Source organism: Talpa occidentalis, unplaced genomic scaffold (assembly GCF_014898055.3).
Source record: "Talpa occidentalis isolate TD23 unplaced genomic scaffold, MPIMG_talOcc4v2.1 talOcc4.5, whole genome shotgun sequence".
Taxonomy (NCBI): Eukaryota; Metazoa; Chordata; class Mammalia; order Eulipotyphla; family Talpidae; genus Talpa; species Talpa occidentalis.
This window is the reverse complement of record NW_023604861.1, coordinates 125,306,373-125,326,496: the sequence shown is the minus strand read 5'-3', so window position 1 is coordinate 125,326,496 and position 20,124 is coordinate 125,306,373. Positions and strand designations below refer to the sequence as shown.

General features: G+C 52.3%; 2 protein-coding genes across 5 annotated transcripts; one reads left to right on the top strand and one right to left on the bottom strand.

The window, feature by feature from the left end:
• Positions 1-2,633: 2,633 nt before the first annotated feature.
• On the bottom strand, positions 2,634-13,826 carry SLC5A6 (solute carrier family 5 member 6). 4 transcript variants are annotated; one of them, XM_037528350.2, is made up of 19 exons: positions 13,804-13,826; positions 13,515-13,570; positions 11,555-11,596; positions 11,118-11,196; positions 9,750-10,295; positions 9,348-9,413; positions 8,995-9,046; positions 8,541-8,608; positions 8,042-8,196; positions 7,517-7,657; positions 7,218-7,347; positions 6,594-6,682; positions 6,075-6,187; positions 5,682-5,749; positions 5,188-5,274; positions 4,904-5,076; positions 4,595-4,698; positions 4,237-4,352; positions 2,634-3,903 (listed from the first exon to the last, which is right to left on the bottom strand). In XM_037528350.2, the coding sequence occupies exons 5-19, from the start codon at positions 10,140-10,142 to the stop codon at positions 3,760-3,762; spliced, it is 1,899 nt and encodes a 632-aa protein (XP_037384247.1). In that variant the 5' UTR covers positions 10,143-10,295; positions 11,118-11,196; positions 11,555-11,596; positions 13,515-13,570; positions 13,804-13,826; the 3' UTR covers positions 2,634-3,759. The 4 variants fall into 4 exon arrangements, with proteins under 4 accessions (XP_037384247.1, XP_037384249.1, XP_037384248.1 ...); XM_037528352.2 differs by lacking the exon at positions 11,555-11,596; XM_037528351.2 differs by lacking the exons at positions 13,515-13,570; positions 13,804-13,826 and adding an exon at positions 13,362-13,499.
• A 465-nt stretch (positions 13,827-14,291) lies between these two features.
• ATRAID (all-trans retinoic acid induced differentiation factor) lies at positions 14,292-19,900 on the top strand. Its single transcript, XM_037528349.2, has 7 exons — positions 14,292-14,430; positions 15,104-15,225; positions 18,068-18,139; positions 18,349-18,420; positions 18,521-18,642; positions 18,926-19,023; positions 19,520-19,900. Exons 1-7 carry the CDS (start codon positions 14,332-14,334, stop codon positions 19,622-19,624), a joined length of 690 nt encoding a protein of 229 aa, XP_037384246.1. The 5' UTR covers positions 14,292-14,331; the 3' UTR covers positions 19,625-19,900.
• The last annotated feature ends 224 nt before the right edge of the window (positions 19,901-20,124 follow it).

Below are 20,124 nucleotides of genomic sequence, written 5' to 3'. Positions count from 1 at the left end.
TCCAGGCCAGAGGTGTGGAGTGGGGGGTAGGGATTCACCAGACACAGAGTGGGGAGCAGAACAGGTGGATCTACTGAAATATACTGCTGAGGGGAGCAGCAGGTAAGACAGGAGAGGTCTGCTGCGCCATGTGGATCAGCTCCCTGGCCAGGGATTGAACTTGGGCCACAGTGGCTGGTGATAGCTTGATAGCACTGAGACTTAACTCCTGTACCACCAGGGAGGCCCTCTAAGGGGTTATTTTTATTTTTGCTTCTTAAAGATTTATCTATTTATGCATACAAGAACTGGGGTGCAGGCCAGAGGTGCAGGGGGTGAGAGGATTCACCAGAGACAGAGTGGGGAGCTGAACAGGCAGATCTACTGAAATACACTGCTGAGGGGAGCAGCAGGTGAGACAGGAGAGGTCTGCTGCGCCATGTGGGTTGCTCCCTGGCTGGCCAGCAATCAGGCTGCAGACAGCTTCACAGTGCCATGCCCAACCCTTTGCACCACCAGGGAGGCCTAAGGGGTTATTTTAAAAGGTGCCCAGGAAAAACAAAGCTGGCGCTGAAGGGAGGGATGCTAAATTCAAGCCCTGATCTAAATGTCCACACTGGGCGGGAGTAGGGTTATCACACTGTAAAATGCAACTCAGCGAGGTCTTTCTCCTTGCAATTGACCCCGTGACATTCATTTTTAGGGAAAAATCCAAGGTCCTGTCTGGACAGGAGCTATTAAAAGTCACCAACAGAGTTCTGGTCACTCAACACAGGAAACATTTGAGCAAAGCAAAATTGCCAGTCAACGGTATCACCAGACAAGCGACAGTTGGAAAATAACCAAACTCCTCCTCCCCACCATGTGTTGGAATCCAGCTGAGAAAATTAATCAAAGCCTTCTGATAAGGTTAAGGCAGGTATCTGATTAAAGACTCAGGTGAGGTTAAAGAATGCCTGTACCTGTTGGTACAGGCCTTCTTTTATTAATGCCTTCTTTTATTAATTGCTCCAGATAGGCCAGTGGTGCCTCTACTGTGATACACTCCTTGCTTGGCAAACAGTACTCTAAAGGTAAACACGATCCAAAACTACCTGTGCTCAAGAACCACGTGGCCGTAGCAAGAAAGTCAGGCTTCCGTGTAACACCCCGTGTGGCCACCGGGGCGCTGACAGACTAGTTGTTGCATGCCAGTGCGGTGGCTGTCCCTGTAAGGGGTGGTAGCAAACCTCCTCCCAGTGTGAGGATGAGTTCTGCCCATTTCTGACCCGAGGGGGCAGAGACAGCCTGGGCTCCTGCTCTGTGATTTAAGGGTAGTCCCACAAACACAAATACACTGGGGCCTCCCTGGTGGCACAAGGGGTTAAGTGTCAGCACTACGAAGCTATCGCCAGCCACTGCAGCATGAGTTTGATCCCTCAATCTCTGGCCAGGGAGGTGACCCACATAGCACAGCAGACCTCTCCTGTCTCATCTGCTGCTCCCCAGCCTCTGGTGAATCCTCTCACCCCCTGCACCTCTGGCCCAGTTCTTGCATGCATAAATATTAAAAAAAAAAAAAGTACATTGGCTGGACAGGGATTGCTGGGGCCTGCAGGCCAGAGTTGTGCTGGAGGTTGAAGGAAGGAGAGCCCATCTGGAGAACAACAATGTGACAGTCCCAGGCACTGGACACACAGGGGCCACCAATTGCGAGACTGGGGAAGTGTAAATAAATTGGGGTTCCTCTGGATGACTGGGAGTTGTGCTCCCTGGGATGAGGTGGAGCTGCTGGTGCCTGGGCAAATATGGATATAAAGGGCACAGGGGGACGCCTGCCAGGCACCACCTACCGTACTGCACTGTCCGGCACAGGAGCGTTGCACACCAAAGAGCAGCCAGGCGAGCTGCACAGACACTTTGGGTGCCTTTGGGCCAATGGGGACTAGACCACCAGCTCAGGACACAGCCTTTGTTGAACTAGCAATGTGGCCAGCAATTATGGCAGCCTCAGAAGTGAAGGGCTGCCCATTGTATGAAAATACAAAGGCTGCTGGAGGGCTTGGATAAGTACCGTGGAGCAGAGTGGGGACAGTGGGACATGTCCACCCAGGGTGCAGGGAGGGCATGGTGCGACACTGGTGGTGGCAGCATCCACAGCACGTGTCCTCCCAACAGGGAACTTGCAGTGGGGAGCAGAGTGACCTATCCCACGTGCATGGAAAAGGCAGGCAACTGAGTGTTTGAAGGGCTCCATAGGTGGTGCAGTGACGTGCCCCAAAGTGCAGCTGAGAGCAGGGTGGCAGTTAGGCTCGCGCACAAGCAGGAGTCATGGTAGCACTGGGCTAATCACTTAGTTACTAACTCTGCAAATGCCACTCAAAGGTCAGCCTCAGGGTATTTAGGTAAACAGTGTTCAGTTCAACAAACAACTATGAGCCAGAGACACATTATGGGGAGGGGGCGGGGAAAGGAGGGATTGGGGTCAAAATAAGGGGTTGGCAATTGTATGAGGACTATAAAAATAAAATTAAAAAACAAAACAAAACCGTGTTCAGTTCAGCAACCACATCTCCAGTGCTTGCCATCAACGGCTGCGGCATCTCTCTTGGCGTTACCTGTTAATGTAGTAGGTTGCACAGGCAGCACCTGGGGTAAAGTCACGTCCAGCGACATCACGGGCTGTGTTGCAGCAGGTGGAGGGAGCCACCCAGAGGGTGGCTGGCTCTCGTAGGCAGTCACACAGGAGAGGGACTGAGGGGAATGACAGGTTTGCATTTGGGGGATGACTAAGCCGCAGGGGTGAGAAGCAGCTTGAGAAGAGGTCCGTCTCCTGCCCCAACAGATGTGCTGGCCATAGACACTTGACCCCTCCAGAGCCAGTGACAGTGTCCTTTGCCTCTCAGTAAGGAAAAACTCTGCACAGGAGGGGGCTCTTTATCCTGTCCAGGGCAAGGGTTGGGGTGCACAAGGACAGCCACACACCACTGGAGTTCAGACTGTACATCCAAAGGTTTTTATTCCCTAGGAACAAAGACATGTGGGAAAGAAACTCCAAAGGGAATCAGGACCACAAGTCATAGAATGACACAAGGGTGGCGTGGCTCAGGAATCGGATGGATGACACACTCCACAGTGGACCGGTCATGCCCTGGTTTCTTGGATTAATACCTGCCCTGTGCCCCAAGGGGGGGTGGGGGCGGCAGTGGGTGGAAAGCTTCTGAAACTGACACAAAGGAGATGAATGTACGAACGTACCTGTCTAGTTGAGGAGGCCTCTTGGAAATACCAAAACCTCCCTCTCAAGAATAGAGGTAGACAGATAGGAATGAGGGGGGTCTGGGTGTCACAGACAACCAGAAAGGAGTCCCAGGGACCCTCTGTGGCTGACAGAATCTGTGCTTTCCTGCTAACCGCAAGGGAAGCAATAGCTGGCCAGGGCAGCTTCGAGAAAGTCAAACTTGCCAAATTGGGCCCCAGAGCAGTTAAAGCCTGTAATGCTGTTTCTATTCATTTGAGTAAGAAGCCATTTTCCTTTTCCCAGAAGATTCACTTCTGTCCCCTCTTCTGGCAAAATCTTGCCCCCTCCAGGCCTAGTCTTCTAGACCAGACTGACATTGGGCAAGAAAAACCTTGGACCCTTGCATTTCCCAAGACATGACAGTTTCTATGGCAGTGAGAACCCCTAAGAACAAGGTCTTCTGGTGTGGGTTAAGTCATCCAGTCCTGCACCTGCAAAACACGTCAAGTAACTCATTGCTGCACCAAGGGTGGCCTCTGGGCCTGAGCCTCAGGTCCAGATCACAGGGAGGTCTCCTGGAGAATGAAGGTGGGGCTGCTCCCCTGCTGGGCTGAGCCTTCCTCAGGCACTGCCACCGCCTCCTTGTCCCTCAGCATCCCATTACTCATCTTCTCCGGAAACATAGTGTTGTCCACGCAGATGTCCTAGGAGCGGCATGAACATGAAACAAGGGGGTGATGGAACTCATGCAGAGAGTGGGGAAGACCCCAGTTTAAGCTCTCCCAGCAGAGAGATCAGCAAGGAGTAAGGGAAGCACAGGGGCAAGCCAAATGGCAGCGGAGGGGAGAGGAAAGGCCAGCAGGCCGGCACCAGTGCTCCCCGATGGCAGGAGCTGGACAGCTGCTGTGGGGCAGTCCAGACTCAGGCAATGACCAGAAGAAGGGGTGCTGGGTGGAGGAAGCAAAGGGATGGAAGGGAACCTGGAAGGTCGGTAGTATCACTCAGAGGAGAGGGGACATTAGGGACAGAAGTACTACCTGGCTGCAGCTTCTGCAGTTAAGTCGCTTCTGACAGGACAGGGGCAGGAGGGCAAGGAGTCTGGGCACCACTGGGTAAATGGTCCGAGGGTTCAGGGTCCGGCCACGCATTCCCCCTGAAGGCAAAGGTGCTGCTGAGTCTACTGAGTCACCAGCACACACCCCGACAGCCCTCTGTTCTGTCTGTCCTCGGGGTTCCAAGACTCTAGTCACCCCCTCACCAACCAGAACTCAGCCAAGAAGCCTGACAGGTACAGACCCCCAGGACCCCACAACCCTCTGAGCTCCAGTGTCCAGACACCCTGAGTGCCCTCCTGAAGCCCATCCTATTTCTATGGCCCATCCCACATGCCCTCACCGGTGAGAAGACTGATAGTCAGGCCCACCACAATGACCGTGGTGGAGTTGTGAGCGCTGTACCATAAGTACGACAGAGAGTAGAGCCGCTGCAGCCCTGCAGGCCTGGGGAGGACAGATGGGGGAGGACAATCAGCAATTCACTGACAGGGCATTTCTCAGGTACTGGCTCCCTACCAACCCCATCCAAGACCTAGGGTCTCGAGACCCAACATCCAACTTTTCCCTCAGGCTTCCGTGATCCTTCCCTTAGCAAGGCCCTGAGGAATCCCTCATAAATGAGCTCATTCCCCTAGAAGAAAAAACTCACTTGGAGAGGGTGGTTGTGGGCATCAGCGTGACAGCAGTGAGATTGCTGGGCAGGGAGAAGCTGGACCCGTTAGGGGGAGAGGGGACCATGCCAGCGCCCATGCTGGTGACGATGCTCCCAATGCCGATCCAGAAGGCCATGGTGAGTCCAGCCAACAGGCCCACGATGGCACCCTGCCCAGGGACACAACACACTCCCCTATCACAATGCAGCCGACCAACCTTCATGCCGCTCCCAGCACTTTCCCCAGACCCAGCCCAGCCCGTGGCAACAAGATCACTCACAGCAGGGTTGGCACAAGGAAAGAACATCCCAAGGCAGAAGAGTCCAAGCAGCGGCCCCCCAACCATGCCAAAGATGCTGATGGCTGCCTACAGAGGACAGGGTTGAGGAAAAGAAACACACACCACCTCAGAGGCCCCAGCCTCACCAAACAGATAGCACAGCCAACTGCCACTGCCTCAGAGCCCCACCTGTCAGCTCTGCCTGCCTGTCTTCCACCCAGAATGATCAGAACAAAGGGTGCCTGAGGGCAGGAGTGGCTGCTCTGGGCGCCCCCCTGAGGCGAGCCTTAGAGCTGAGGCTACAACATCCCAGGAGTGACCCTGGGATTGCAGGCCACTTGAGAGCCTGCTCACAGCTGGAGGTGGTCCATCAGAAGGGAATTCAACCCCTGACCCCTACATCATTCTCTTCACAATAACTGTCTTTCTCTATTTCCTGTCTCAAACAGCTCCTTTTCTCCCTTAAAAATTGCTTTCTTCCCTCCAGTCATTACCTGCAGCACGGGTCCCATCTGGGAAGAAATATAGGCCATTCCCAGACAAAGCAGCCCATAGCCAAAGGCTGGGGAGAAAAAAGGGAGGAAAGCAAGCAAATGTGAGTCAAAATAGAAAGGGGGGAAAACAGAGCAAAGCTCTTCCCCCAACCAAACCACAACCTCCGGAGAGCCTGGAAACAGCAAGCTATTTCACGCCCCAGCAGGTTCCTCCAAATCTGTCCTCCCTCCTCGGTGACTCAGAGCCCTCCCTGGGAAAGGCCCTGGGACATAAACAGGCTGTGTCTCCACTCGGCAAACAGGCCAGGCTAAAGCGGGTGCTTTGACGCAGACGGACATGCATGACGGCACGGCTGAGAGAACCTGACTGAGGAGAGAGGAAGCATATCCCACCGAGGAATCTGGAAAGCATGGTGGCCTGGAATTCAGAGAACTCAGGGAACCAGGGCCGGATCAAGTCTTCCATCGTAACGGTTGCCAGTGAATTAAAAGCAGAGGAGATAGTGCTGGAAGGAGAAAGAGAAGACAGCGCTGTGCTGAGTCTGGGGGCCAAGAAAGCCACACGGAGAAGGGGCCCGATGGGGGGAATGCCCTAACGGGTGATGACCTGTGTGGCCAAAACTGCCCTCCCAGTGGGAGACCACCCGAGAGGTGGCTACGAGGGCCAGGCCATGTGTCCGCTCCTGAGTGGGCAGAGGTCAGGCGGACTCCCAGGATTGTAGAAGAATCTGTCAACATAACGGGGGCCTCCCAGGAGAGGTTCTGCTCGACACACTGTCCACACAGAAGTGCTGTCTGAGGCACTCACAGAAAGGGGACAGTGAGAAACTCAGAGGCATCCCCTCCACCCACCACCTGTGACAAGTAGGGGTGACATGCACCAACCCCGAGGGAAAAGGTCACAAAGGTTACCTGAGGGAGCCACTGAAGAGGCAGGCAACAAAGAGCCCAGGCAGGCCTGGCAGGTCTTTCAGGAGGTCCATCACAAAATACAGGACAAACTGTGAGCAGAGCAGGGGTGCCGGTTCTCCTGAGAGGAGCCCCTCCCCAGGAGAGAAGTGTGGACAAAACCCCCAAAGGTGCCTTGGCCAGTCGACAGAGACTGCACGCATCAGGAAGGGGCCAGGCACAGAGAGCGACCCCACAGTGGAGTGATGTGGTTGGCCCAGCCCGGCCCTGACTGGCAGTGGACTTGAACAAGCCGACCAGCTTGTTAAGCCTTTCTCCTCCATAAGGTGAAGCCATTGGAGGGTTAGAGGAGACAGGGGCCCAAAAGCTCCCAGCAGAGCTGAGTGCTGGGAACACAGTGGGGGAGTCAGTAGAGGAGGGACCCCTTGAGAAGGGTAATCAGGTGACACCAGGGACTGGGATCCTTGCAAGCTAGCTTGCTAAAACCCCAGAGGGAGAGGATTTCATATCCATTTCCCACCAAGCTAGGAGTCCTTTTTGCAACCACCAGAAGCTCCCCTTGGGGGCCCAAACTGGTCTCTCGTTGGTCTCTCAAGCGTACAGAAGGGGACTAGGGAGTCTCCTCACCTGGTCAGGGGCTGCCTGACTCTGTTGGGTACTCATGGGATACTCCTGGTAATAGGCGAACATGACCAGGCCAATGAGGCAGCCCATGCAGAGGACTACCTGCTGGCAGGGGAACACCGCATAGCAGGAGCTGCAGGAAAGATCAGTGCCAAGGGAGAGAGGGTGTTAACAGGCCACGAGGCACATCCTTGAGCCCCCAGAAAGTAGACCCATGTTCTGTCCCCACCCCAACTGACTCGGTGGAAACAGGGCCATTCCCTCCCTCCAGACCTGGCTCCCCACTCATCCCCTGCACTCACAGCACCGCAGCCTTCTCCGTGCGGGAACTGAGATAGCGCTGCACCTGGGCCTGGTTCACCCCGTATAAGGAGAGCATCATGAAGACTCCCCCAAAGGCCAAGGTCCAGAAAGTGTGCCGCACAAAAGGATCTGGATCCAGCCTGCGACAGATGCCAAGGCTCACTGCCACAGCCCTAGACTCGGCCTTCCTTACCCGCCTACGACAGAGGTCAGAGGGGAGCAGACACTACCGAGAGGGCCACGCAGCTATTGAAGGCAAAACTCAGGCAGACTCAAGAGGTAGTGCAGCAATTTGGAAAGAGGATCCAGGTGATCCCAGGTTCTAAATCTATGCTGACCTTCCTTAACCAACAACCAGACATGTGTGTCCACCCTTCATCTCCTTAGCACACTGCCCAGCCCTCTCAGTGCTGGCCCTGAGGCTTCCATAGCATGCTCTCTGCTTCCCACAGCCTGCACTTGGGCCTGAAGGTAGGCTCAGCTCCCAGCACAATAGACCCCAGGCAGGGGAGGGGGTTACTTACTCGATCCCAGAGATGCGGCCGTGCTGGGAAGCCACATCCCACACGTGCCCCATGCCGCCCACCTTGGCTGACCCGACGATGATAACTGCCAGTTGCCCCAGGAACATGACCAGCGTCTGGAACACATCTGTCCAGATGACGGCCTTTAGACCACCCTGCAGAGGAAAGGCGGCGCACATTACAGAGGCCTTCCAAGCAACCCACCAGGGAAGACACTGACCCACCGGTGAGGGCCACACCACTGCAGGCGGCAACAGCCAGGACGCTTAGACATTCCCACCCTGTGCCTGACTGCACGTGCCATACAACACGTCCTACATCCCACTCCCTGCCATTAACCCCTCCTGTCTCCCGCCGCATTTCATTCCACCCTAGACTTTCACCCCTCTCCCCCCTATATTATCTTACCCTCCTAACTCACCTCATTCCTTCCTTGCCATCTTCTCCCATGTCCCCTCTTCCACCTCTCTCCTCCCTCTCCTGAGTCCTCTGTACTTACCAGAGCAGTATAGATGGTGCAGACGACGCCTAAGGTTAGCACTGACAGCCACAGATCAAAGCCAGTTACTGCAACAGAGAAAAGTCACAATCTGGTCTTTGGAAAAGGATTTATCAGTCAGGAAGCCTGAGGAATTCTGGTAAAGGAAGCCATGTTCATGTTGCAGACATGATGTATTTGATCACTGAGGATAAAATAAATCATTCAGCACAATGGGGGGGGGGAGTCCATAAAGCGTCACCAAAAGGTGTTAACTAACCACTTCGATGGGGCATGAGGTGCGGAATAATGTGATTAGCTGTCAAGCGAGGTGAACAATACCTATCTCTGGGAGAGAAAGCCAAGGGCCCAGGCAGTGAGGCAATTCCCTGGCTAAGGTCAAATTCTTTCCTGCCCCTCCCTAAGGTTTTTCCTGGCCTGTCTCAACTGGGAGTCAAAGACTACGACTTCTCACCTGCATTCAGGGCCAATGACGGTGCATAGAGTACAACCCCCATGTAGATCACCTGTTGGCATGGAAGAGGGACGTGAAGAGGAGAGATGAGAGTAGGCAGACAGGAGGAAGGGCAGACCTCTGCTCAGAGGTCCCAATGGCCTCCCTTCTCTTAGGCTAACTTTCCTCGCCTTCCAAATTTTGGCTTGCTGCCACCATAGTATCTGTGCTGGAAGGGGAAGTAGGATGCCTCTGAGGGATTTCTGTGACACTGACCCCTAGAAGGAGTTTCACTCTGCCAGGCAACCCTCCACCACCTCAGCAAGCCTTCCCTGCCATACACCATGTTCAACCTCCATCTTCATTTCACTTACCATCTGAAAGATGAAGGTCACGGTCCCACAAACCCGCACGGCTTTATTGAATCGGAGCTCCAGGTACTAGGCAGGAGCATAGAGGGAAACATGGTATTCCTACCCATTCCACTCCCTGCCCACCCCCAACTCACATATGGCTTCCCTCAATAGGTCCAAGAACATGAGGTAATAAATATCCAGTTCATATTGACGCTGGTCCCCCCTCAGCATTGCATCCTGGTCCCCTGACTCCCTGCTCCTACCCCACATTGCTATGCCCCATTTCCACCAGAAAGTATTTGTGAATACTCGGTATGTTCCCCAGCCTTCTCCTTAGGCAGAGGAAAGCCAAGGATCCAGGTCCTCCCCTCCGTCCCTGCCCCACTGCTCCTCTGTGTTCCGCCCTTCTCCCTCACTCACCTCATAGGCACTGGTGAGATGCAGGCGGTAGAAGATAGGGATGAAGATGTGTGCTGGGATCAGTAGTCCCAGAAAATAGGAGCAGCCCAGGAACCAATACTGGGTCCCATATAGGTAGATCTCGGACGGCACACCCAGGATGGCCACTGCCGACTGGAAGGTGGCCAGCAGGGACAGCGCCACTGGGAGACAGCCCATTTTTCGGTCCGCCATAAGCAGCTGGCCAACGGTATGCTGGCCCCAGCCACGACAGGCATGGTAGAGCCCGATTGCAAGGGAGAGAACCAGCAGTAGGACGAAGACCACATAGTCCACGACGGAGAAGGTAGATGTCACCGGGCTTGTGTCTGAGGTTGGGGGGAGGGGAGTGGAGGTGCTCCCCTCGACATGCATATCCTCGCTGTGTCTGTGGCCTACAGCCACTTGCTGTTCCCAGACTGTGGGATGCCCCTTGGTTGGGCAGAGGTGGGCAAGTGGCTTCAACCTGGCTCCCAGCCACGGTCTCACAGTCCCCCTCTGCTACCAAGTGACATCATCCAGGGTGAGCTGCAAAGGAATAAATCCCTAGTCAAGCCACCCTGCCTTCCCGGCTGCCACACCATGGGTCTCTGTGCCTACACCCATCAAACTTGGAACAGCCAGCTCGCTGTCACTCCTTGAAGGCCTAGAGATGCCATATGGGTTCGGTGGGGCAGGTAAGGGAGGGAAGAAGAGCACAGTGAGGCAATCAGGAGACAACTACTTGGCCAATTTGGGTGTGAGTGGTTGTGATTTCTGAGAACCTTCGTAGGTCTCCACCCCAGTATTAAGAAAAATCAACTGCAGCCCATACTTCAAGAATTCCCTGCCCCCATTTGCAGGCACAGACCCAGTGACTACAATGCACTAAGCCAGAAGGGCCCAGCCTGGCGCCACAGCCCAGCAGGGAAGAAGAAATAAGAGAACAGGCTTCCTCTATTTCCCCTGGTCTCAGCCCCTGATTCCCATCATCCTCTGTGTCACTTCCTAGCAGTACCCCTTCTCAATACTGATCACCAGGGAGATCACCTTCAGGGAAGCCCTGGACTCCATTCTGGGCATCCCCAACCAACTACTCTGGGCGCCCCCCCTCCACTCCAACCACTAGATAAGTCCTGCCACCCCCTCTTGTGCCCTCCACCTGTAACACACAGTTAATAACAAACAGATCCAGGAAGAGTGGTGGGATTCAGAAGTGAGAGGTGTGAGGTGAGAGAGCTATGCGCTGGAGCCAGGGTTCAAAGTGATAATTACAGGGTCATCCTGGAGAGAAGCAATGCAGCCAGGGAGTTGGGGGGCAGGGGGGATAGACAGGGAGCATGGTTCTATCCCGCTGGGGCAGATACCTACCTAGAGAAGTAATCCCTGTTCAGAAGCAGAGCTGCCTGGAGAAGCTGTGTGTGTCTGAAGCTGGGCAGAGTCTGAGGGTCTGGTGGATAGAAATGAAGTGAGATCAGGAATTGGGGGCAGACTGTAGCGCTACAGCTATTTGCTCTGGCTCCTTTGAGGAACCAATCGCTGTGATCCAAATGGCCCTATCACCCCCAGATTCCAGCTCAGTCCTAGAGGCTCCAGAATGGGGAGCAGAGAGCTCATAATTCAGCAGCATTCCTAGATGGATTAGGCTTTCACTGCAAGTCATACTTGGCACCGTATGCTGGAGGAAACTAGAAAGGAGGAGCTGAGAGAACATGGGAAAGTTGCTTTTTTGACTCCTGCACAAGAAATACTAATCCTCAAAGAATATACCACTATCCTCCAAACAAGGACAGGATCATAGTACAGACCTTCTTCAACCTTACGATGGGGTTAGGCCAGGGCGATCCACCCTAAACAGAAAATAACAGTAAATCAAATCTGCTGACCGGGAGTCACCTGCTCACTGCCTCGCCCAGCCCCACACCCAGCCTCACACCATGATTTACTTGAATGTTTACTGTTTACATACCATCACAAAGTAAAAAAATCTAAGTGGAACTACCATAAGACAGCAACCATCTGCATTTCAAAACCTACAGAAATCTTGAGGTCACTATTACAGTCCTCATGTTTATAAAGACAGAGACTCAGATGACTCAAGTGATCTTTCCAAAACCACACAGCTGGTTACTGATAGAGGCTACATGAAAAGCCAGGTCTGGTGATTCCCCATCCATCTGCTCTCCATTTATAACGTCCTGTCTGTCTTTAGAGGCTATTTCCTGGGGTACCTATTGGTATGGGGAAAAAGTACCAGAAGATGCATACCCTAACATGATAACAGTTAACATTTTTTGAACACCTGCTGTATAACCCTATAAAGATTAGTGATCAACAAGTAAGGAATTACAGCTGTTACTTTCAACACAACACTAACGAAGGTATGCACTTTACACAATCACTCAAGAGTTCTCCAGGAGACTGAGATTTACCAAAGTGAATCAATTTGCTTAAGGTTACACATAATACAAAACAAAGGAGAAAGATACAGTGCCACCTGAAGGTATGAACAGTGATTCACCAGGGTTTCTGTCCTCATTACTTCCAAAACCAAAGCAGCAGAGTGTTAATTGTAGTCAATCATTCCTAGACAAAGTTTAGATTTCAACTAATCTAGAGACAGATTAATAAAAGCTATGTCTCTGTTCTTGCCCATTAGGAGAAAGATCAGCCTGGCTTCCAACTCTCTCACACTGTTCTTGGGGAGATTTTGCCGGGCTGACAACACTAGCCTCACGCAGACCAGACTTGGAACTCTGAACCTCCTGGGGCCAATGAAGTGAAAAATCACAATATGTGTCATATATTCTACAGAGTCACAAATGTTAGTCCCCAGAACAATGTTCCCAACAGGTCACTCTAGTTTAACCTAGAGATGCCCTGGGCCTCTGCACATTTGAGTATTCTCACCTCTTTGGCAAATTTTTACTGTTATGATGGGGATGATGAAACTATTGGAAAGTAAGGGAGATATCTGCTGTGTGCAAACAAGAATGTGCAGCGATTAAAGATAGGCAGGTCACTGAATAAGGGAAAAAAGGTCCAATATAGACTGGAACGCAGATGGACAGAAAAGGAGAACCACTATGGCTGGAGTAAACTGGCAGAATTCTATTTGCAAAAGGAGCAGAGTACCCTCTTCGGTGGCTTCAAGGCAAGATAGGAAACACCTGACATGATTCTAAGAACAGATAGGAGCCTTTTGAAAACCCTACAATGATCTAAAGCCAACAAGCTTTATGCCCCTGTGAGAGAGTCCAAGTCAGGCAGCTGAGCTGTTTCACTAAAACTGTCACACACAGGGCACAGACGTGGGGCTGTGGGACCTCTTTAGTAAAGTCTAACACACACAGAAAAGGAAGAGAATCATTCTCCAGCACTCTACTCCCACGCGCACTTCAGTCACAACGCTGAACTTAATTGCCTTGACTCCTACTAAAGGCAGAGGCCAGGCAGGTCCAACCACCCCGAAGGGTCCTTCAAAATCTGTCCTGGAGCCTAGGGTGCCTCAAGTCCAAAGGGCTGCAGGGCCTCACCGAAATGCTAATAACTACTAACACCTTAGAAAATGTGCCAGTCAGCTGAAAATAAAGCCTTTCAGGAGATTCCAGATACCTGGGGCTAAGTGGAAGGAAGGGAAGCTTGGCTCGAGATGAGCTCTGGCAAGCTTCGCGCCAGCCGGAACCAAAGGCAACACTCCGTCCCTGCCGGCGCAGCCCCGCGCCCGGTCGTCAGGGCCCCGGGCCACTTGGGGCAGCTTCTTCTTACCTCCGTGGCTAAGAAGGTCCCGCCGCCCTCCCTGAGATCAGCATCTCTCCCTTTTTCTGCAGAGGCAAAGGACACCAGGAGTGAGGAAGGCGCCTCTGCCGCCCCTACCCTTCGCCGGGGCTGCGGACGCAGCGCGGTGTCAGCCCTGAGGTGACGGGGACAGCGCGCCCGAGGTGTCCCCAGCTCGCCTCCTCCCGCCGGGCTTTGCCCTTCGTCCTCGCGCCTCCTTCACCCTCACCCTCCCTCCTCCCTGCCTCCCGCCCGCCCGCGAGGAGCGCGGGACCCCTACCACCGCGCCGCGGCACCCTCCGCTCCTCGCGGGCCCCCACGCCGGGGCCGGCTCGCCCCGCCCCCGCCTCTCTCCGCATCGGCCCACACGCTCCCGGCCCGCCCCCGGCCGGCCCACTTGCCGGGTTTCCACACGTGGGGCCGGCGACCGACGAGGAGCCGGGCCCGCCGCGCCCCGGCCGGCCCGCGGGGCCCCGCCCCTGCCCGCCCCCGCGCCGCCATGTTGCCTGCGGGCGCGGGGAGGGGGCGGCAGGGACGCGGACGCCGCGCCGGGCGCGCGGCGCTCAGGGCGGGGGCGCTGGCGGGAAGGCCTCGGCCGGGCGCGGAGGCGCCGCGGCGGGGGTCGGCCGGGCCTCCCGGACGCGGGCTGCGCGGCGCAGAGAAGGCGCGGGCCTCCGCGAGTGCGGCGGCGCCCGGCCCGCCCCGGGGCGACTGGCCGGGCCGGCGAGGCCACGCCCCGCGCGGCGGGGGCGGGGGCGGGGCCGGGAGCGCGGGTCTCGCGAGTCGCCGCGGACTGAGGGAGCGGAAAATGGCCCCTCGCTGGCCCGGCGGTCCTGGGACCCTGGTCCCCTGGGCTGCGGCCTTGCTCCTCGCGCTGGGCGTGGAAGGGGCTCTGGCGCTACCCGAGGTACAGCAGCAAGCTCGAGGGCGAGCTAGCAGGCCCGGCGGCCAGCCGCGGCCCCGCCAGCCGCCCCCGGCGCCCCCTGTCCCCGCCCGGCGCCCGCTCGGGTTTCTTCCCCGAGGCCTCGGGGGCCCCGCGGCAGCCCAGGCAGCTGCAGCCCCGAACTATCACGCGGCGCTGGGCCTCTGGCCTGCCAGCGTCCAAAGGCCTTTGAAACTTGACCTCCTCGTTCCTCAACCTTTGAATAACTAAGTTGTTCCTTGTACAGACACGTCCCCTGGGTGTTCTGCAAGCTCGCGGCGCACGAACGCCGCATTTTGAGCGGTGGCAGGACTGTCCTTCGTGCAATGCTTGATGAGGTCCTTGTGTTCCTTTATATCAGTCTGGGGCTGTCAGGTTGAGAAGTCACCGGAGAAAGCATAATATGTTTGATTAGTGATCCTCAAAGATAGAACTTTCTCTGGTACAGGAAGTGCCTGTTGCGCTGATTGGCAACTGGCCCTAAAGGAAGAAAGACATCTAGCCAAATCTGATATTAAAAAAAAAAAAAAAAAAGGTAGGACACTCCTCTCCCCTGTGTTGGATAATTCCAGAGAGGTGTTCTGGCAGTTAACTTTTCGTCCCTGTTCTTTTCTTGGCTTTTCTTTGTAAAATGCTAATATATTTCTGTCTTCTGCAGATATGCATCCAGTGTCCAGGGAGTGTACACAATTTGTCAGAAGTGGCCCATTACTGTAAGCAGAATCCTGTGGGAATGCTGCAAGCCCGCTGCTGCCTGAATCGGAAGGGCACCATCTTGGGGTGAGATGAAGAAATCCCTGGATATTGACAGTTCCCAAGCTGAAACGTCAAGGCTGGCCCAACTGGCTTTTAGGATAAATATTGGTGTCTAGTTTAGAAACATCAACACCATGATTCTCAGACTTCTAAATCTATCATAGCATTTTCAGCTTGCTAGAAAGCCCATTAGTTATCCTTGGTTGAAACACCTTAAAAGTGTTTTTCCTGTTTTAAAAAAAAAAACTTTTATGGCCCCGTTTTAAAATGAACATTGTTGTTTTGCATATTATCAAGTCTTTGGATTGTTTACTTTGTGTCTGAAATAACCCCCTTCGTCTTCAAGACGTGCTATTGTTTCCTTCCCTTTCTGATCAATTCATATTTGAAACAAAACTCTTCCTCTTGTTCCCTTATTCAGGTTAGTACTAAATTTGCCTGCCTTGAGAATCCACCTACTTTTATGACTTCAGCTTATAACTGTTGTAGAGCAACCGCGATACAAAACGGGGTGCCTGACTGTGGGTCCTCACCCGTGCGCTTAAAAGGACTTATCATTGCTCTACTGCAGGCACACGCGAAAGGTTAATAAAAGGTTTATTTACAAGGGAAGGGGAAATGAGGAAATGTACAGCTCAGGGAGAAAAGTGGGAGACAAAGTTTTAAATGACTCCTACCTGATCCGCCGATTAGGAATCCCAAAATGGCACTCTGAGAGCTGGCGGCCAGCCAGGAGCGGTGAAGCCAGGAGGCGAGCGATAGTGAGCCACCCCAAGGCCCACGTGTTTGGTTTTTATATCCAACCTGGCTGCCCAACTCCACCCTCAGGTACCAGCCACCTTCCCTTTGGTGGTGACGGGATTTGTCTTTCCCAGTATCTGATGGCTTTAGTCTGGAGTGGGGGTGGGGTCCACAAAGCCTGTATGGGATTAGCTCAGGACATCATTTCCCCCTAACAGGTACATGTGGATAACTCTCCTTCCTTTAAACATTCTCTCTTGAATGCACCCTCACTTCAGCCTCACATGACATGTCTTTCTTCCTTTTCCTCTTAATTTACCTAAATACCTCTTTTGTTACACTTTCTGAAACCTAAATTATTTCCGTTATCACTCTCTTGGCTGTAGCATTAGATTTCTAACTGTCTGTGCCCCCAGGATAAAGTTCAGGCCATGAGCTATCTATCACAAACTAGCCCCGACCCATCTTTTGGACATCCTTTCCAATTATTTGTCCACTCACATGGTCCATGAGGATCTGGCTTGAGCCTGCCTCCAAAGGTAATCCACCTTAATTTCTTTGGTCAGGCCACTCTCCATACCTGAAATTGTGTTCCAGCACCAAATTAATACATCTCCATCCTTTGATTCCAACTTCATTTTGTGAATGCTCCCTACTACTAAATAGCAAACTGGTAACATTTTTTACTTTCTCTAATCCTTAGTGTCTGTACCCCTCAAATTTATATACACTGGTAGTGTATATACTTATATACACCTCTGTGGCTTCTTGGACTGTGTAGAACAAGCAAATTAACATCGGATTTATAGGAGAAAAGAAACACAAATTTAATTACATGCATATTGAGAATTTACATTGCTGTAAGTTTTAAAGTAAATGGGATAGGCCAGGGTTTATATTCGTGAGCTAATGAATGGAATGGGAGTCTACCACCATTATTTCATGGAGAGAGGCGGGGTGTCTCACATGTCAAAAACAAATGCTCTAGATATTTGACATAGACCAGTGTCTTTGATAAAAAGATTGCTCCTGGAGATTACCCTAAATCTGGGAAATCTTCATTCTTTTTGTTAATGGTAACAGTTTCTCTTGAAGCCCCCAGGGCCTTGATTGACTTTAGTGCTACCTGCCAAGGTGACATACTGAAAAAAGCCTATCTGAACAATGTTGAGGAAAGCTATCCTTTGTCCTGTGATTTCTTTCATATTGTAATTTAGTGTTTATATTGTTAGTATTTTCTTTTAAAGATTTATTTATACATACAAGCACTGGGTACAGTTAGAAGCGCAGAAGGGTGAGAGAATTCACCAGAGCCAGAGCAGGGAGCAGAGCAGGCAGAAGGACCAAAGTACACTGCTGAGGGGAGCAGCGGGCGGCAGGAGAGGTCTGCACGCCATGTGGGACCCTCCTCCGGTGGCCGGGGTGGCCAGGGAGCAAACCGGTGCTGCAGAGGCTGTGGGCAGCTTTCCAACCCAGCGCTCAACTGCTGCGCCACCGGGGAGGCCCCTATATTGTTAGTATTTTTGGTGATGGTCTTATTCTCCTACTACATTGAAAACTAAGATGCTAAGGCTGTGTGTTTTTTCATTCTCCTAATTGTTGCTGTTAATTAGCCATCAGTAAATATTTGTAGAATAAAGGAACAGATAGCAGTAGATATTGATGGAAAATTATGCATCATGGTTCTTAATGTCCAGTAGTTTATATTCTGTGGTACAAAATATACTTGGAAAAAATTTTTCATTTATGGTGACTTGACAAGAAACACATTTCTTCCAATATATGCACAGATACATAATTCTATCCAATAGAATTTTCTCCCATGATGGAAATGTCTTGTATCTTTACTCTCCGGTGATACCACTAACTTCATGTTAGTGGTTATTAAATTCTTGAAATGTGGCTAGTACAAATGAAATACTGAATTTTTTAATTTAAATTAAGTAGCTATATGTAGCCAGTAGCAACTGAATCGGACAATGCAGGGTTAAAATATCTTGCATCTAGTGCATGGCACTGAACACAGCTATGTTCAATTAATATTAGCTGAATGGGGGGTTGTATTAGCTTACCATGGATGAAGAGAAGAGGGGCATATAGTTACACTAATGCTTTATTTCTTCAGGATAGATCTCCAGAACTGTTCTCTGAAGGATCCTGGACCAAACTTTCCTCAGGCATATACTGCTATCATCATGTAAGTTCTTAGTTGGCCTCCCCCTAAAAGGTGAATAAGGAAAAGGATTGATGGGAAGGTCTTTGAGGAGGGACTCCTAAAAGATGCATGAATGTTAATCACTAAACTTGGATCACTCAGAATGAACACCGATACCAGTCTAGGAAGATGTATAACTGGAAGTAGAGTGTTTTCCTAGGGCTCAGTACTAACAAGAGTATGCTTTTCAGAGATCTTCGAGAGAACCCCCTCAAGGATGACTTGGCTGGCACCTTCCGTGGCTTTACCCAGCTCCAGACTCTGTGAGTAAGGCTGTGGGTTGGGCAAGAGACGCTGAGAGGGCCAGTGCTGTGAGCTCAGCCACTTTGGGCTGCATATTGTGATTGCCTGTGTTACGTTCAGGGTACTGCCACCAGATGTCAAGTGTCCTGGAGGTATCAAAGCCTGGGATATGGTCACCATTTATAACGACAACCGAACCTGTCAAGGGCAGAAGAATCTTTGCAACAGCACTGGAGACACAGGTATACTGTCTCACCCCCATCCTGCTGGGAACTGCCTTTCCTCCCTTCTGTTCTCCATTTAACAGAAAGATTGTAAAGTGCCCTTTATTCTGGTTTCTGAGGTTCTAATCTCTTGGAAAGAAAAGGTCTTAAAATATATTTTTTATTGTTGTTGCAGTAGTTGTTCTGATTATCTGTATCTTCTACCTTTGACCTCAAATGGAGAGACTCTAACTTGAAGTAGATGTTTGAGAAACATATCTAATGAGATGCAGTGAATGTTCTGTTTCTCTCTGACTCCCAGAAATGTGTCCTGAGAATGGATCCTGTGCGCCTGATGGCCCTGGTCTCTTGCAGTGTGTTTGTGCTGATGGTTTCCATGGCTATAAGTGTATGCGCCAGGTGAGGCATTAGACCTTCAAATTGGAGATAAGAGAAATACACAGAGCCAGAACCCCTCTGAAAGAAGAGTCAGAGACCAGAAGCTGATGCAAATCATGTAGAGAAGGATACTAGGAGAATTGTTCTAGAGGAGGGAATGGGCAATACCAATAAAGTAGGAGACTTTAGTTTTTTTTTTAAAGATTTATTTATGCATACAAGAGCTGGGGTATAGGCCAGAGGTGTGGGAGGTAACAGGATTCACCAGAGACAGAGTGGGGAACAGAAGAGGCAGATTGACTGAAATACACTGCTGAGGGGAGCAGCGAGCGAGACAGGAGAGGTCTGCTGTGCCATGTGGGTTAGCTCCCTGGCGGGGGATCGACCTCGTGCTACAGAGGCAGTGGATAGCTTCACAGCGCTGTGTCTTACTTAACCCCATGCACCACCAGGGAGGCCCATAGGCTTTAGTTTTTGGTGTGATGCTGAATGAGATTTTTTGTTCTGTTATTCACAGGGTTTTTTCTCACCGCTTCTGTTCTTTGGGATTCTGGGATCCACCACATTATCCATCTCCATCCTGCTTTGGGGGACTCAACGCCGAAAAGCCAAGGCTTCCTGAACCGTATATGAGTCTTCCTACAGACCTAAAGGTCATCTTGGGCTACCCTAGCCCAGCCAGGGAGATTTGCTTCCTTGACAGGCATCGTTGGTCCACGAATCCTCAAGGTTGAGGGCGCCATTGGAAGGAAGACATAAAATTATGCAAGCCGGTAGTGCGGTGGGCACCCCCAGCCAGGACTGGACTAGTAGCAGTTCCTACTTGTGCTGTTAACTGTAATAATAAACACCTGGTTCTTCGTTCTTTTCTTTTTTTAGGGAAAGGCGCCCTGGCTTTGTGTGTGTCTGGGTTGTGGTGGGAGAGGGCCTGGGAGGAGCGGGCTAGATCTTCCAGGTTTCCCCGGCGTTTCCTCGCCCGCCAGGACCGCCCGGCCGCCCCGCCCCTTACGTGCCCGGCCCCGCCCCTCACGCCGCCCGCAGCCCGCGCCGCCGCAGTCGGCCGCCGCCCAGCGCGCCCGCGATCCTGCGCCCTGCGCGCCGCCCGCGCTGCAGCCTCCGGCG